General features: G+C 47.0%; 1 protein-coding gene across 2 annotated transcripts in view; it reads right to left on the bottom strand.

The window, feature by feature from the left end:
* Positions 1 to 3949: 3949 nt before the first annotated feature.
* Positions 3950 to 17691, bottom strand: part of dhx36 (DEAH (Asp-Glu-Ala-His) box polypeptide 36) — a 20101-nt gene continuing 6359 nt past the window's right edge. For both annotated transcript variants that reach the window (XM_084674510.1, XM_084674511.1), the window contains 16 exons: positions 17336 to 17476; positions 17077 to 17182; positions 15059 to 15146; positions 14930 to 14985; positions 14266 to 14330; positions 13873 to 14016; positions 12670 to 12787; positions 11242 to 11340; positions 9546 to 9719; positions 9354 to 9440; positions 9013 to 9096; positions 8826 to 8925; positions 8589 to 8679; positions 7845 to 7965; positions 6240 to 6392; positions 3950 to 4459 (listed from right to left, as the gene is read on the bottom strand). In XM_084674510.1, the coding sequence (XP_084530636.1) occupies positions 4178 to 4459; positions 6240 to 6392; positions 7845 to 7965; positions 8589 to 8679; positions 8826 to 8925; positions 9013 to 9096; positions 9354 to 9440; positions 9546 to 9719; positions 11242 to 11340; positions 12670 to 12787; positions 13873 to 14016; positions 14266 to 14330; positions 14930 to 14985; positions 15059 to 15146; positions 17077 to 17182; positions 17336 to 17476 (1909 nt within the window). In that variant the 3' untranslated portion in view covers positions 3950 to 4177. The remainder of the gene's footprint in view (positions 4460 to 6239; positions 6393 to 7844; positions 7966 to 8588; positions 8680 to 8825; positions 8926 to 9012; positions 9097 to 9353; positions 9441 to 9545; positions 9720 to 11241; positions 11341 to 12669; positions 12788 to 13872; positions 14017 to 14265; positions 14331 to 14929; positions 14986 to 15058; positions 15147 to 17076; positions 17183 to 17335; positions 17477 to 17691) is intronic.

Here is a 17691-nt window from a genome sequence, read left to right as displayed (position 1 = left end):
GTCTTAGTTGTGGATTTACCCTTTTCATTAAATGTGGTGTCACTAACTAACAATTGGCCCTTTCTCATATCATCTGACCCTGGATAAACTTCTGTTATTCTGGCCAGCTTCCATTCATGACGTGGGGCTTGATCATTTTGTAAAAGCACAATGTCGTTTTTTCTGTTCTTCTGCCGCTTTTGTCTTGGTTGTAAACTCAAAAGATATTCCTTTTTCAATCAAACCAAAATTGTCTACCATGGATACGATCAACTTTTTGTTGCAAAAGAGAAATTATGAAAAATTTGGGTGTGTGGCCCGGGGTTTTCAGCGCCCCCCCCTCCCCACCCCCCTCCCCCAGCCCCCCCTCTGCTACTACTCTCGCTCTCTCTTCCTCTCTCACTCTCATCTATTGATTGTAAGCTTTCTTTTTTACTCAGGGAAGAAAGAGGATGTATTTTAAACCAAATGTAACCTGTAAATCTCTCTTGTAAATATGTCCTTGAACCCAGATCTATATATAGGGTTCCTGCAGGTTTCCGTAAGTCAAATGTATTACCTTTTAAGACATGTTAAGACCATAAAGATATAAATTTAAGATCTACACGATGCATTACCAAAACAAAATTGAAATCAAAGAATCTGAAAATATTTTTTTTTCAATGAATTCAGTCACTGAAAAAGCACAAATTTAATTTACATATAAAGCAATCACATTAGTAACCTAATTTTATTTCATTCAGCACTAAGTACTAAGAGTGGGGGAAAAAAACTATTCACATATGAATCATGATTCTGTCTTCTAGCGATTTATCGAATCGTGAGGTACCAAAACATTCCCACCCCTAATAGATGGTAAGCTGTACATTTCTGTTTCATATTTAACCGTGTTGCAGAAATAAACAAGTCTATATGAAAAGTCTACTTATGGTCACTGTATTTTGTGAACAAGTTCTTAGAAATCCTTCATAAGAAATGTTCGCTTGTTTTGTATGATTAGAAGGCAAAGTATTTCGTTTTATGACTTGACGTTAGTAGAAACAAAACGTATGTTGTCCTTTGGCATTTAGTTGTGTCATAAGGGCAATTACACCGTCTTGTAGAAACATTTCTTTGCAGGAAACCTCTGTGGCTCAGTGGGTGAGCGTGTGTACCATCGGGTCTACTGCCAAACATGGTACCCCTGGTTCAAATCTCTCTCAAACCAATTGATAAATCATTTAACTGATATAAGTTAAGTAATATATATGTTATTTTCAAGTATATAGAAGGAGGATCCCGTGGTGTAGTGGGTTGAGAACAAGGGCCTACACCACAACGACCTGGGTTCAAAACCGGCACAGAGCGAAGTGCCAAACATCCGTGGGTCCAGAACATCCGTGGGTCCAGAACATCCGTGGGTCCAGAACATCCGTGGGTCCAGAACATCCGTGGGTCCAGAACATCCGTGGGTCCAGAACATCCGTGGGTCCAGATCCCAACTGTCTTTCCAGGTACCCAACTCTCCCACCAGGAGAGTCAGATGGCTGAGCAGTGAGGCAATTGGGCTAGTAATCAGAAGGTTGCTTGATCAATTCCCCGTCGTGCCAAATGACGTTGTGTCCTTGGGCAAGGCACTTCACCCTACTTGCCTCGGGGGGCAATGTCTCTGTACTTACTGTAAGTCGCTCTGAGAAAGAGCGTCTGCTAAATGATGGACAGGCTCAACCAAAAGTCTGAAAATAAATGTACTTTTTATCAGTCTTATGTAGAAGTTGAGTTTTATTTATAAGTCGAAGAGCAAAATTGAACTGTAAGAAGATCCTTCAGCCAGATTTGAACACAAGACCCCTCACACAGTAGCCCCCATCCTTAACCACTGAGCTGCCAGGGATCATAGCAACCTCTACTCAACATTTAAATTTGACATTGAACTATCTAGTTGTAACAACCTGCAGAGTTGGGGTGTCAGAAAACCAGAAGAAAACCTGGCTCCCCTGTTAACTCACTGGGTTAGTGTGCATACTCTTTCAGACATGCTGGTGCGATACCGCAACAGTCTGGGCTCAAATCCACATTTTAAATTGTTTATTTTAACTTAAACGTTACATTGTGGTCATGTGAGATGTGGGACTTCACCTTCATAGTTTCACATTGTCAATATCGTCTCTCTCCTCTCCGCCAAACGCTTGTTAATCTCAGGAAGATTCTCTTTAGTTTTGTTTGAAACTACGGTGGCCCACGACTGCACACCACAGCAACATTAGCGAAGCAAACAAAAGTTGAAAACACAACAACATTAACACACAACACAAAAACATTAACAAAAACGCTACATTTATAAAAACGCTACATTTCAAAAAACAATCTACTACTTACAACACAACAGCATTGGTTCACACCACCAACATTAGCCGAGAACACCGCAGCATTAGCCGAGAACACCGCAGCATTAGCACAAAACACAACGACATTTGCAGAAACGCTGCATTTCAAGTTCACACCAAATTGTTCTCCAGACCCCTGTGTTGCTCATTCCACACATGCACGATCCATGGGGGAGTCCCCCCCAAAAGTTTCATTAGCCCCCCCAAAAAAATTTAATAATAATTAAAAAAAAAATGTCTTCTGGGGGAACATGCTCCCAGACCCCCCTAGTTTTGCTGGGTCACAGGAAAAATTATAGGTTTTATCCAAAGGCCCCCAAAAGTGGGAACCTAGATTTGCCCCTGACACGATCCTTACAAGTTGTACCTCGCTGTAGTGACTAATCAGGCTTTCCAACTATATAAAATACAATACTGGTATTATTGAAGGGGAGGAATAATTGACTGAAATGTTTCCAAACTTTTTTTGAGGGTTTATTTACGATTACAGGTAAGAACGATATATAAATGTACTGACCCCTCCGACCTGTTGTTTTGACCTCTTTTGGGGGGGGGTCCAAGTCTTAGTCAGGGGGGTCAACCCCCCTCCCCCCACCCCACAGGAACCCTGTATATAGCTAAATAAATGGTACTGTAATTTCCTCTTCAACCTTTCCTGGAAACAGAATGTGGAATGGAGATATATATATATGTATACTGGTTGGTTGTTTAGTGGGGGGTGAAAATGACTTAATAAACCCAACTATTCCTTTTAATGATTGTTTTTCTTCATATTGATGGTAACACGAATAACAATGTTATCGACTATCAGCATGTATAGAGAACAGGTTACAGGTAGCTGTAGGTGGCTACAGTGGTGCTGTTCAGTTGGCAGCAGGATAACATGTACTGGAACACACACACACACACACACACACACACACACACACACACACACACACACACACACACACACACACACACACACACACACACACACACACACACACACACACACACACCACACTAGTAAGTTGTCCTTTATTGACATTTCCCTACAAGTGCATGTGAATATTGACAAGATTATTAATATGACACATATAAATAACCCCAACGATCAAAAAATAAACAAATCGTTTATTTACAAAACTAAATGACATTGTGTTGGTGTCCAACAGACCAGGTGACTGACAGGAGTCATGATAACGGCTGCATGGTAACACGTACATGCGTACATACACGGCTGCATGGTAACACAAACAGAGCAACCATCGAGAACAAGAGGGGCTCCAGCTAGCGCCAAATAAGGGGCTCCATGAATAAATAAAAACAGGAAGTGCTTCTGTTCTTGCTTCATGTCTTAAGACTTTCTGCTCCAGGAAGACTATATGACAGAACAAGCTGGTCATGTGGAGTTTTGCAATTGGTCCTCATTTTTCTGCTTGTGTGTGTGTGTGTGTGTGTAAGGAAGAGTTTCAACATCATCATCATCTAGCAAACATCAGCTGTAGGTGAGGAGGGGAGAGAGGAGGGGAGAGAGGAGGGGAGAGAGGAGGGGAGAGAGGAGGGGAGAGAGGAGGGGAGAGAGGAGGGGAGAGAGGAGGGAGAGAAGGGAGGGGGGGGGGGGACGAGGGGGGAGAGACGAGGGGAGAGACGAGGGGAGAGACGAGGGGAGAGACGAGGGGAGAGAGACGAGGGGAGAGAAGCGGGGAGAGAGAGGAGGGGAGAGAGGAGGGGAGAGAGGAGGGGAGAGAGGAGGGGTGAGGGGAGGGGTGAAAGGAGGGGTGAGGGGAGGGGAAAGAGGAGGGGAAAGAGGAGGGGAAAGAGGAGGTGAGAGGAGGGATGTGCTCGCTCTAATCATCATCATCGTCGTCATCATCATCATTGAAGTAGCGGCGTGTCTCTCTGGGGACTCCAGCCCTTCTGGAGTAGGGGGCGTGGCCATGGGCATGGCCATAGGCGTGGCCATGGGCTTGGCCATGGGCAGGGGCGGAGCCAGGCTTCTCCTGTGTGGTGATGAGGTCGATGATGGCCGTGATGACAGCGCAGTCTTTGGACTGCCGATTGGTCCAGTCCACGGGGGCGGGGTTTCGTATCTTCTCCTCTAGGAGAGAGTCCAACTCTGACTTCAGTCTCTACAGGAGAGAGACAGAGAGAGAGAGAGTTTTGTTGAAGAAAAAAAAGGATATTAGAATTGTTTCGTGTTCGTGGATGTTGAGTGTAAGTGTGTGTATATGGTCTACCTGGGTGGTGTGTGTCAGGGATGGGCGATATGGTCAAAATCTTCTATCATGGTATGAGTAATTTTATATCACGGTTACGGAATATATCATATGGTCATTATTCTGTAAATATGTAAAAAAAAATACGTTACTGGCTATTTTTTAAAAGCAACGACAGAACGAGCATTCCGATTGGCTGATGCCATTCTCGTGGTGACCTATACGGTGATCAATACGGATCCGTAATGCCCTCTGACGAAAATGTCAAAATGAGCGAAGGCGTTCAGTTTGAGTTTTACTATCCATATCTAACTTTGTTTTCGGCATATCAACCTCGTTAAAGCTCGGTGGATACGTTAAAGCTTCAGTTTGATATTTCCCGGCATGACCTCACTCTCAGTAAGTAGTTAGCCTTCACTAGTCATCATAGATCAAGAATGCTAGCAACGCCACCAGTGTAATTTTACAACAATAATTTTACAACAAAAGACAAAACTTGAATAACAAATCGAATTGGTTAGCTACAGAATGGGTCATCAAATTAATTAGCATCGGCATGAACGTGATACACTCCACATCGAAAATTCCGTCAGACCAACGCAAATGTGCTTCAAGGTCAAACGAAAATAGCAAATCAAATAAAAGTTTAACTACAATTCTAATTATCGCAAGAAAGCGATTTATATGATGGCTTATATACAATACAACAACCAGAGAAAAAAAAAGTATACCGCGGTTGAAACGTAATAGCCAAATCTCCGGTAGACATTTGTACCGTGGCTCGGTATAAAACGTCATAGCGCCCAGCCCTAGTGTGTGTGTTAGGGCTGTCAACGAATATTCTACATTCGAATATATATATTTAAATAGTGGCAAAAAAAACGAATTTCGAATGTGAAAATTAATATTGTAATATGTAAATATGTAATATGTAAAAAAAGACGCGACAGCGCGTCTGTCTGCTTTGCGGGTGGTGACGTTGACTTGCGAGGAAGATGGCAGAACCCAGCTTGACCGCAGCAGAAAAAGTGATTGTAACCTCAAAAATCTTAAGAGTGATGTCTGGAAATACTTCGGATTTTGGTCAGTTGATGGTAAACTTGTTGAGCCTACAGCTAAAGTAGTGTGTAAACTATGTAAGCTAGAGTTAGCTTACCATTCAACAACTAGCAACTTGAGGCTACATCTCCATGTTTACCACAGCACAGCACGCTCGGAGCGTTCAATGTCGGTAATATACTGTAAAAATTTTATGTAATTAATATTTGTTTCAATCACTGAGCTTGCCATATTTGGGACAAGAATCGCGACCTTAAATTGCTCGCACAAAACTCTTGATCAGAACTCAGCATTTGTTCATTGTTCATTTTACACCGCTATGCGCGGAGAGCGCGACAATAGAGGAGAGAAAAAGAGACTGCTTGTGTGCAATCGAGAGGCCAAGGTCTGCGGTCTTGGCCATTAGTTCATATACTTATTTTTGTGTAGGTAATTTGTCAAATATGTTTAAACATAAATAAATTAGACCTACCTACAGTATACAAGTAGTTATGTTTCGTTGTATTAACTTGTCCTGTTATTGACGTACCTAATGCGCAACCAGAAATTCGAATATATGTGTTTTTTTAAGAGAATATTCTAACATCATTTTTGAGCAATTTTGACAGCCCTAGTGTGTGTGTGAGGGCCGCACCTTGACCAGGTGAGCGATGCGTGTGGGAGCCTGGAAGACAATCCAGCTGTCCACAGACACTGTCTCCTGGTCCTGGTCGTCCTGGATGGAGATCTGACCTCCGAAGAACAGTAGGGAGAACGGGGACACCTCCGTACAGTCATACAGGAAGATCTGGTGACAACACACACACACACCGTTAAACACACAGACCGTTTGGTAGTTAAACCAGACCACTCTCATTCTGAGGTGTGGGAGTGAGACTTTCACAGCTAGTGTGTTTCAGTCAGTGTGTGTGTGTGTGCGCGTTCTGCCAGTGTGTGTCTGTGTGAGAGTTTGTGTGTGTGTATCGCTGTAGATGTCACTGTGCTCCTCATTTCTCCTCTTCATTCTCACCGTCTTACATCATCACATGTGCACATCCTCAAACACACACACACAGGTCTACAGACACGGGCAGAACACAAACACACAGGTGAAGGTCAGAAAGCTGAACATGGTAGAGAGAGAGAGAGAGAGAGAGAGAGGAGGGAGAAAGAGAGAGAGGAGGGAGAAAGAGAGAGGGAGGGAGAGAGAGAAAGAGAGAGAGGTAGTAGAGATTGAAGGAGACAGAGGGAGAAGGAGAGAAAGGAAGGAGATTGCATGGTGTCAGCAGATGGAACACTATCCCCCCCCACCCCCCTGGCTTTGTATTCTGGAGACGCACTCTCTCTGCTGCCACAAGCCTTGGAATACTACACACACTAATACACACACACACACTAATACACACACACTAATACACACACACACATACACACTAATACACACACACTAATACACACACACACACACACACTAATACACACACACTAATACACACACACACACACTAATACACACACACTAATACACACACACTAATACACACACACTAATACACACACACACACACACACTAATACACACACACTAATACACACACTAATACTACACACACACTAATACACACACACTAATACACACACACTAATACACACACACACACACTAATACACACACACACACTAATACACACACACACTAATACACACACACTAATACACACACACACACTAATACACACACACACACACACTAATACACACACACACACTAATACACACACACTAATACACACACACACATACACACACACAGGAGAGGCAGGGATCTGTAGCTAACAGGATGTCTCAGTTCTCTGCCAGCGCTTGAAGGAAGTGGGAGAGAGACTGGGCATGCTACGCTCTCTCTCTCCCTATCTCTAACACTCCCTTCTCTCTTTCTCCCCCCCTCTCTGTTTGTCCTCTCTCTCCTTGTATCTCCTGAGAGATACCATTCAGGGAAAAGAGGGGAGATACGGAGAGACTGGAGATGGAGAGAGACACACACAGGTGTTCTAGATCTTTCTCTCAGTGCAAGAAGATTTGATGTTCCAGAGTCTTCTGATCAAATATTCATCATCATACACACACACTCATCCTCTCTTCTGTAACACATATCCACACACACACACGGCATTGGGGCTAAACTTGAACACACTGGTCACCCTCTGCTCTCTAATGCACACCAGAGGCCTGGTGTGTGTGTGTGTGTGTGTGTACTCACACTGCTTGTCCTCATCTTCAGATGGTACACCAGCCAGGTGTGGTTAAACTGGGTCTCCTCTGCGTTGACAGATTTGGGGTGAATACACACCTTGCCGTCTGCCTTGGTGTACACTTTGAGCCTGGACAGCAGAGAGCGGGGCTCTGTCAGTGTGTCTGTGTCAGTGTGTGTGTGTGTGTGTCAGTGTGTGTCAGTGTGTGTCAGTGTGTGTCAGTGTGTGTCTGTGTCAGTGTGTGTCTGTGTCAGTGTGTGTCAGTGTGTGTGTGTGTGTGTCAGTGTGTGTCTGTGTCAGTGTGTGTCAGTGTGTGTCTGTGTCAGTGTGTGTCTGTGTCAGTGTGTGTCAGTGTGTGTGTGTGTGTGTGTCAGTGTGTGTCAGTGTGTGTCTGTGTCAGTGTGTGTCAGTGTGTGTCTGTGTCAGTGTGTGTCTGTGTCAGTGTGTGTCAGTGTGTGTGTGTGTGTGTCAGTGTGTGTCAGTGTGTGTCTGTGTCAGTGTGTGTCAGTGTGTGTCTGTGTCAGTGTGTGTCAGTGTGTGTCTGTGTCAGTGTGTGTCTGTGTCAGTGTGTGTCTGTGTGTGTGTCAGTGTGTGTCAGTGTGTGTCTGTGTCAGTGTGTGTCTGTATCAGTGTGTGTCAGTGTGTGTGTCAGTGTGTGTCTGTGTCAGTGTGTGTCTGTGTCAGTGTGTGTCAGTGTGTGTGTCAGTGTGTGTCAGTGTGTGTGTGTGTGTGTGTTGGTCCTGTACACTCACATCGGTCTCTTCTTACTGAAGTTGGGTCTGATGGTGGCTACTTTGGGGTACAGACCAGCCACCATCACAGCTTTCAGCAGCTTTTCATTCTCTGAGGGGGAGCGGGGGAGGGAGGGAGGGGGGGGGTTTCCATTTTAAATTCAAAATATTTTTTTTCTGTATGCCGTTTGGGGAGTGATACAGCATTAAAACAGGAAGTGACATCAGCAGGAAGTTGGGTCAGGGGTCATGGCATACCTGAGTTGATGTTGGAGGCGGAATCTTTAGGGTTCTTGCTGCTGACAAACCCCGCCCCTAGAAGATGCTCTGCAAACTGACCCTTCATGTTGTGCAACATCTGGAATCACACACAAAATGAATTAGACACACACACGCAAAGGATACCAGACACACACCCACACACAATGAATGAGCCCCCTCTCACCTGCAGTGTGTTGGCTGACAGGAAGTTGTCCCAGCAGTACTCCCGCTCAAACCGACTGCCACGGCGTTTAGCCTCCTCCCAGCCCTGATCAATACATACCATCATCCACATCAATTATCTAGATGGTTCCTTATCGATCATCCAAGCTGTTCCTTATCAATCAATAATCCACGCAATGAATTCTCGTCAATACATCAGCGAAATAATGTAGAACTAGTAAGTTAACATGTAACATGACCCTACTATCCTCTGAGAGGGGTGGAGGAGAGGAGCAGGGAAGAGGAGCAGGGAAGAGGAAGAAAGAAGAGGAGGAAGGAAGAGGAGGAGGGAAGAGGTGGTACCAAGAAGGCGTTAACGATGGTGAGGTGATCACTCTTGGAGTTTCTGGACAGAATCCTTCTCCTCTGGTCGGCCATTTTCTCCTTCCCCTGAAACACAGGAGGGACAGACAGTTGGGTGTATGTGTGAGAGTGAGTGTGTGTGAGAGTGAGTGTGTGTGTGAGGTGTGTGGTGTGAGAGTGTGTGTGTCTGACCAGGGGGATGAAGAAGGGGTCTTTGAAGCTGAGCGAGGCAGCGATGGTGAGGACTGGGTCCAGGCAGCCCAGCAGAGCTCCAAACAGGATCATCTTCCCTATGTGAGGCTCCACAGGAAGCCTGGCCAGGTGCACGCCTAGAGGGGTCAGAGCCTCACTCCCATCCAGGGCGTTCTGGAACACACACACACGCGTAGTGAAGAGTGGGTTAAGGTGATGCCTGCCTGCCTTCCAGCCTGCCTTCCTTCCTCTCTCTCCCTCTCTCCTCCACCTCCCTTCCTTTCTCTCCCTCTCTCCTCCACCTCCCTTCCTCTCTCTCCCTCTCTCCTCCACCTCCCTTCCTCTCTCTCCCTCTCTCCTCCACCTCCCTTCCTTTCTCTCCCTCTCCTCCACCTCCCTTCCTCTCTCTCCCTCTCTCCTCCACCTCCCTTACTCTCTCTCCCTCTCTCCTCCACCTCCCTTCCTCTCTCTCCCTCTATAGTGGGACAGTGGATTTAGTATATATTCCATGTATAGTGCACAGTCCCATAGTATATCCATATATGGTAGGGACATTACATAGTATATATAGGTGTATAATCCAACATGCCATTTGCATGTATACATATATAATCCAACATCAAGTACATATATAGGTATATACAGTGCACAGTACATTAGTATATATACAGTATATAGTCAACATGCATTCCATATCTATCTATGGTCTCCTATACCTCCAACAGTATACTCTATATACCATATATAATGGCACAGTAGGATTTAGTATATATAGGTGTATATAGTGCACAGTACATTAGTATATTATGGTACCTCTATACATGAACAGTCCCATAGTATATATACATATATAATCCAACATCCCTTAGTATATATACATATCTCCTCAACATGGGTTTGGTTTCTATTCCAGTATATAGTCAACATGCATTAGTATCTATACATATATAGTGCACATCCCATAGTATATTCCATGTATGGTGCACAGTAGGTACATATATATATAGTCTCTGCATGCACAGTCCCATAGTATTTTATCCCCTGTATAGTCAACAGTAACTTCCTATATATCCATATTTATAATCCATCCTGCATTCATCTATTATCCCTCTGTTGGTGCAAACCTCCAGTTTTAGGTTTTCTATCCATATATGGTGCAGGACATAGATAGTCCTATATAGGTACCTCTATAATGCACATTAATGTCCTATCTCCCTCTATAGTGCACAGTGGGTTCCTCTATATCCCAGTATACATGTATATCCCATAGTATTTATACAGTATAATCCAACACCTGATTTAGTATATATACATATATAGTGCACAGTCCCTTAGTATATTATACCCATGTATAGTGAACAGTACAGTACAGTATATATATACCCTGTATAGAATAGATTTAGGTTTGAGTATATTATAGGTATAAAATCCACATCCCATAGTATCTATACATATCTCCTAGATATAGGTAACCTGTAGGTACCTGTAAAATCCAACCTCCCTTCCTCTCTCTCCCCCTCTCTCCTCCACCTCCCTTCCTCTCCCTCTCTCCTCCACCTCCCTTCCTCTCCCCTCTCTCCTCCACCTCCCTTACTCTCCCTCTCTCCTCCACCTCCCTTACTCTCCCTCTCTCCTCCACCTCCCTTCCTATCCCTCTCTCCTCCACCTCTCTCCTCCACCTCCCTCCTCCTCCTACCAGGTCAGTGAGGTGGGTGATGGCCAGACTGATGGCCTGCTCTGTTGGAGGGTCCAGGGCCTTGCTCAGGAACTCTGCGATAGGCCCCAACTTCAGGATCTGGACACACACACCATATCTCTTGTTACACACTGCGATTTTGAATCAACCATAAATTACACACATGATATATATACATGATATAAAGTACTGTCTGTTGTCTAAAGTGTTTGGAATATATATGGGAATACAGACAGTTAAAGAGGGAGGTTCAGAGAGGGAGAGACAGAGAGAGAGCGAGACACAGAGAGAGATGTGTGTTTTGTGCTCCATCAGCTGCATGTTAGTCTAGTTGGTGTGTCTATCCCTAACCCCAAGGTGTGATTACTGCATTAGCCTGCCTGCCAGACAGCACCTCTACCATTTAAACACACACAAAACCACTGCATGGCCATGTTTGTGATGATGTGTGTGTGTGCGGTAATTACAACCACAAGTGTTGATGAAAAGAGAGAGAGAGAGACAGAGGAGGGCAGAGAGAGTGGTAGTGTGCCTTTTCATATGTTTGAATGTGTGTGTGTGTGTGTGTGTCAGAGAGAGAGATGTAGGAGACAGCATGAGTCACCACATGATGATGATGGTCATGTACACGGCTGGGATTCAACACGACTCACAAAACAAGGACCTGTTTCCTCCATGCTGAGGTAACTCAATTCCTGAAAGGACCTGTCAGCCTTCCACACACACCCCCCCCCCCTCCACACACACACCCCCCCTCCACACACACACACCCTCCCACCCCCCCCTCCACACACACACCCCCTGCTCCACACACACACACCCTCCACCCCCCGCTCCACACACACACCCTCCCTCCACACACACACCCCCCCTCCACACACACACACCCTCCACCCCCCCCTCCACACACACACCCTCCCTCCACACACACACCCCCCCTCCACACACACACCGCCCCTCCACACACACACACCCTCCACCCCCCCTCCACACACACACCCTCCCTCCACACACACACCCTCCCTCCACACACACAAACACCCCCCCTCCACACACACACACACTCTCCACACACACACCCTCTACACACACACCCTCCCTCCACACACACACCCCCCTCCCCACACACACACACACCCCTCCACCCCCCCCTCCACACACACACCCTCCCTCCACACACACACCCCCCCTCCACACACACACCGCCCCTCCACACACACACACCCTCCACCCCCCCTCCACACACACACCCCCTACCTCCACACACACAAACACCCCCCCTCCACACACACACACACTCTCCACACACACACCCTCTACACACACACCCTCCCTCCACACACACACACCCCCTCCACACACACACACACACACCCTCCACCCCCCCTCCACACACACACCCTCCACCCCCCCTCCTCCCCCAGGTACCTTGATCTGCAGGCAGAGCTCCTCCAGGGGTGTCCTCATGATCTCAGGGAGCTGGTAGGAGTCCAGCAGGCTGGCTCTCAGCCCGTTATACAGGTGGAAGCACTTCCCTGGACACACCCTGCACAGGGAGGGAGGGAGGGAGGGAGGGAGGGAGGGAGGGAGGGAGGGAGGGAGGGAGGGAGGGAGGGAGGGAGGGAGGGAGGGAGGGAGGGAGGGAGGGAGGGATGGAGGGATGGAGGGATGGAGGGAGGGAGGGATGGGAGGGCCGGAGGGAGGGCCGGAGGGAGGGAGGGCGGGCCGGGGAGAGAAAAAGAAAAGCGAAAGAGTTGAGACACACAAATACACTAATACACACTAACCCTTCAACCACTATACCACACTAACCCTCTATAGCATTACACACTAACCCTCTATAGCATTACACACTAACCCTCTATAGCATTACACACTAACCCTCTATAGCATTACACACTAACCCTCTATAGCATTACACACTAACCCTCTATAGCATTACACACTAACCCTATAGCATTACACACTAACCCTCTATAGCATTACACACTAACCCTCTATAGCATTACACACTAACCCTCTATAGCATTACACACTAACCCTCTATAGCATTACACACTAACCCTCTATAGCATTACACACTAACCCTCTATAGCATTACACACTAACCCTCTATAGCATTACACACTAACCCTATAGCATTACACACTAACCCTCTATAGCATTACACACTAACCCTCTATAGCATTATACACTAACCCTCTATAGCATTACACACTAACCCTCTATAGCATTACATACTAACCCTATAGCATTACACACTAACCCTCTATAGCATTACACACTAACCCTCTATAGCATTACACACTAACCCTATAGCATTACACACTAACCCTCTATAGCATTACACACTAACCCTATAGCATTACACACTAACCCTCTATAGCATTACACACTAACCCTCTATAGCATTACACACTAACCCTATAGCATTACACACTAACCCTCTATAGCATTACACACTAACCCTATAGCATTACACACTAACCCTCTATAGCATTACACACTAACCCTCTATAGCATTACACACTAACCCTCTATAACATTACACACTAAACCTCTATAGCATTACATAGTAACCCTCTATAGCATTACACAGTAACCCTAGAAGCTCTTGTAGAAGCACCTTACCTGCCGGCTCGCCCCTTCCTCTGCTTGGCGTTGGCCAGGCTGACCCACTCTGCTGCCATGGTGCTGATGTTGTTGTTGGTGTCAAAGTGGGTCTCCTTGATCTTCCCTCCATCAATCACAAACACCACGTCATCGATGGTAATGCTGGGGAGGAGGGAGGGAGGTGAGGGGTTAAACAGGAGACACACACACACACACTTTCAAAGAGATGTATAAATAATCGCTTTGAAAAGTTTGCCGTCCATATTTAGCTTACTTAGAGTACTAAGGTGTGTGTGTGTCGCAGTTTTTGGACTAATTAGCATAAAGAGCTGTCATTGGCTGAGGACGCAACTGTCAGGCTGCCTGCTAATGGTAACACGCACACACACCAGCACACACACACACACACACCTGGTCTCTGCTATGTTGGTGGCGATGACAATCTTCCTGACTCCTGGAGGAGGCCTCTTAAACACCTGAGAGAAGAGCGCAAGGTTAGGAGAGAGAGAGGAGAGGAGGAGATAGAGAGGAGAGGAGAGAGAGAGAGAGAGGAGGGGAGGAGAGAGGAGAGGAGGGGAGGAGAGAGAGAGGAGGGGAGGAGAGAGGAGGGGAGGAGAGAGGAGGGGAGGAGAGAGGAGATAGAGAGAGGAGAGGAGAGAGAGAGAGGAGGGGAGGAGAGAGAGAGGAGAGGAAGGGAGGAGAGAGAGAGGAGGGGAGGAGAGAGAGAGAGGAGAGGAGGGGAGGGGAGGAGAGAGAGAGGAGGGGAGGAGAGAGAGAGGAGAGGAAGAGGAGGAGGAGAGAGAGAGGAGGGGAGGAGAGAGAGAGGAGGGGAGGGGAGGAGAGAGAGAGGAGAGGAGGAGAGAGAGAGAGGAGAGAGGAGGGGAGGAGAGGAGGGGAGGGAGGAGAGAGAGAGGAGGGGAGGAGAGAGAGAAGGAGAGGAGAGGAGGGGAGGAGAGAGGAGAGGAGGGGAGGAGAGAGAGGAGAGAAATAAAATAACAATTTGGAGGGAGCTTTGGATAAAAGCTACTTGAATATATTAAATTATTATCTTTAACAAAGAGGGAGGGAGGCTTACTGATGTCTGGGTGACCGTGGGCATTAGGGAGTGTAGCGGGATGATGACAAAGCGATCTGCAACAGAAACACCAAACATGACGTGTGTGCTAGTAGTGTGTGTGTGTATGTATGGAGTGTGTGTGTGTACCTGATCGGAACATCTGCTGGGCCATGAGGAGATCGTTGAGGCCGCTGATGTTGTCCCACCCAGGCAGGAAGACAAGGATGGCTCCTTCCTGTTACACACAACCACACTTCCTGTTACACACACTTCCTGAACACTTCCTGTTACACACACTTCCTGAACACTTCCTGTTACACACAATACCTGAACACTTCTTGTTTAACACAACCACACTTCCTGAACACTTCCTGTTACACAAACTCCCTGAACACTTGCTGTTACACACACTTCCTGAACACTTCCTGTTTAACACAACCACACTTCCTGAACACTTCCTGAACACTTTCTGTTACACACACTTCCTGAACACTTCCTGTTTAACACAACCCCACTTCCTGAACACTTCCTGAACACTTTCTGTTACACACACTTCCTGAACACTTCCTGTTTAACACAACCACACTTCCTGAACACTTCCTGTTACACACACTTCCTGAACACTTCCTGTTTAACACAACCCCACTTCCTGAACACTTCCTGAACACTTTCTGTTACACACACTTCCTGAACACTTCCTGTTTAACACAACCACACTTCCTGAACACTTTCTGTTACACACACTTCCTGAACACTTCCTGTTTAACACAACCACACTTCCTGAACACTTCCTGTTACACACACTTCCTGAACACTTCCTGTTTAACACAACCACACTTCCTGAACACTTCCTGTTACACACACTTCCTGAACACTTCCTGTTTAACACAACCACACTTCCTGAACACTTCCTGAACACTTCCTGAACACTTCCTGAACACTTCCTGAACACTTCCTGGACTCCTCCACACTCTAGTCAAGCAGCAGCAGCATGAGCTGTTCCCAGGTACCTCAGGCTGAGCTCAGACACAACTGGAATCTGGCTTCATTTCCCAAGAGGAAAGAATGAGCAGATGGGGTGGGGGGGGGGAGCAAAAGGGTGAGAACGATAGAGAGGGAGAGTCATAAAGAGACAGAGATAGACAGCAGGCCGCTTCATGCTATTTCACACACACACACAGTCGCACACACACACAAAACGTCACAACCGCACACCCGAAACACACACACACACACAGAGACACTAATTAAATGCTGCCATGTCCTCCACATGAGTGTGTAATTACAGCGCGAAGCGTCTTAATTAACCAATCAACACGGTCAAAACCCTGACAGGCGACTCATAGCCCCGGTACACACCCCCGTCACAGCCAATCAGACGCTTCCCCCTCGGGCGTCTGACTGTTCCGGCGAATTAGCCAGCTGGAGGGTATACAGAGAATCACAGCTTGCGGGCTGATTTGTACACTGAGATCCCAGCTTGCGGGCTGATTTGTACACTGAGATCACAGCTTGCGGGCTGATTTGTACACTGAGATCACAGCTTGCGGGCTGATTCGTACACTGAGATCACATCTTGCGGGCTGATTCGTACACTGAGATCACAGCTTGCGGGCTGATTCGTACACTGAGATCACAGCTTGCGGGCTGATTCGTACACTGAGATCACAGCTTGCGGGCTGATTCGTACACTGAGATCACAGCTTGCGGGCTGATTTGTACACTGAGATCACAGCTTGCGGGCTGATTTGTACACTGAGATCACAGCTTGCGGGCTGATTTGTACACTGAGATCACAGCTTGCGGGCTGATTCGTACACTGAGATCACAGCTTGCGGGCTGATTCGTACACTGAGATCACATCTTGCGGGCTGATTCGTACACTGAGATCACAGCTTGCGGGCTGATTCGTACACTGAGATCACAGCTTGCGGGCTGATTCGTACACTGAGATCACAGCTTGCGGGCTGATTTGTACACTGAGATCACAGCTTGCGGGCTGATTCGTACACTGAGATCACAGCTTGCGGGCTGATTTGTACACTGAGATCACAGCTTGCGGGCTGATTTGTACACTGAGATCACAGCTTGCGGGCTGATTCGTACACTGAGATCACAGCTTGCGGGCTGATTTGTACGCTGAGATCACAGCATCCCAGCCTCACCTCCTCGCTCAGCACGATGTGACGTATCAGCTGAAGGATCAGCTCCAGGTCGATCTTCTCATCATCGTTCATCATCTCCAGAACCTCCACCGTGGAGTCTGAGTACCTGACACACACACACACCAGGATATAAAAGCTTCATTGTAATTCTTCTTGTCTTCCTCCTCTAGATCCTCGACATTACAGTATTCAGCCTGTCCTCCAACCCCCCTGGTTCCCTCCTGGTTCCCCCCTGGTTCCCCCCTGGCCCTCCCCCTACTTGTCTCTCAGGCTGCGGGCGTAGCAGGGCCAGCTCTCCTGGTACTCTGCTTCCTTCTGCTCCTTCTCTGCACGGGAAGCTTGGCCCTGCATGAACCCTCTCTTCCACCGGGGGCGCCGGTCCTGCTTCTGGGGACGGTACCTAGAAACACACACACCTGTTCAACAACAACACACACACCTGTCTAGTAACACACACACCTGTCCAGTAACACACACACACAGACACCTGTACCTGGCCACACACACACACACACGCACACACACCTGTCTAGCAACACACACACCTGTCCAGTAACACACACACACGCACACACACCTGTCCAGTAACACACACACACACGCACACACACCTGT

The sequence above is a fragment of the Hypomesus nipponensis genome, chromosome 15 (assembly GCF_054491055.1).
Source record: "Hypomesus nipponensis isolate SF chromosome 15, ASM5449105v1, whole genome shotgun sequence".
In the NCBI taxonomy this organism is placed as follows: Eukaryota; Metazoa; Chordata; class Actinopteri; order Osmeriformes; family Osmeridae; genus Hypomesus; species Hypomesus nipponensis.
The sequence above is the reverse complement of the archived record's forward strand: the minus strand, read 5'-3'. Positions and strand labels throughout refer to the sequence as shown.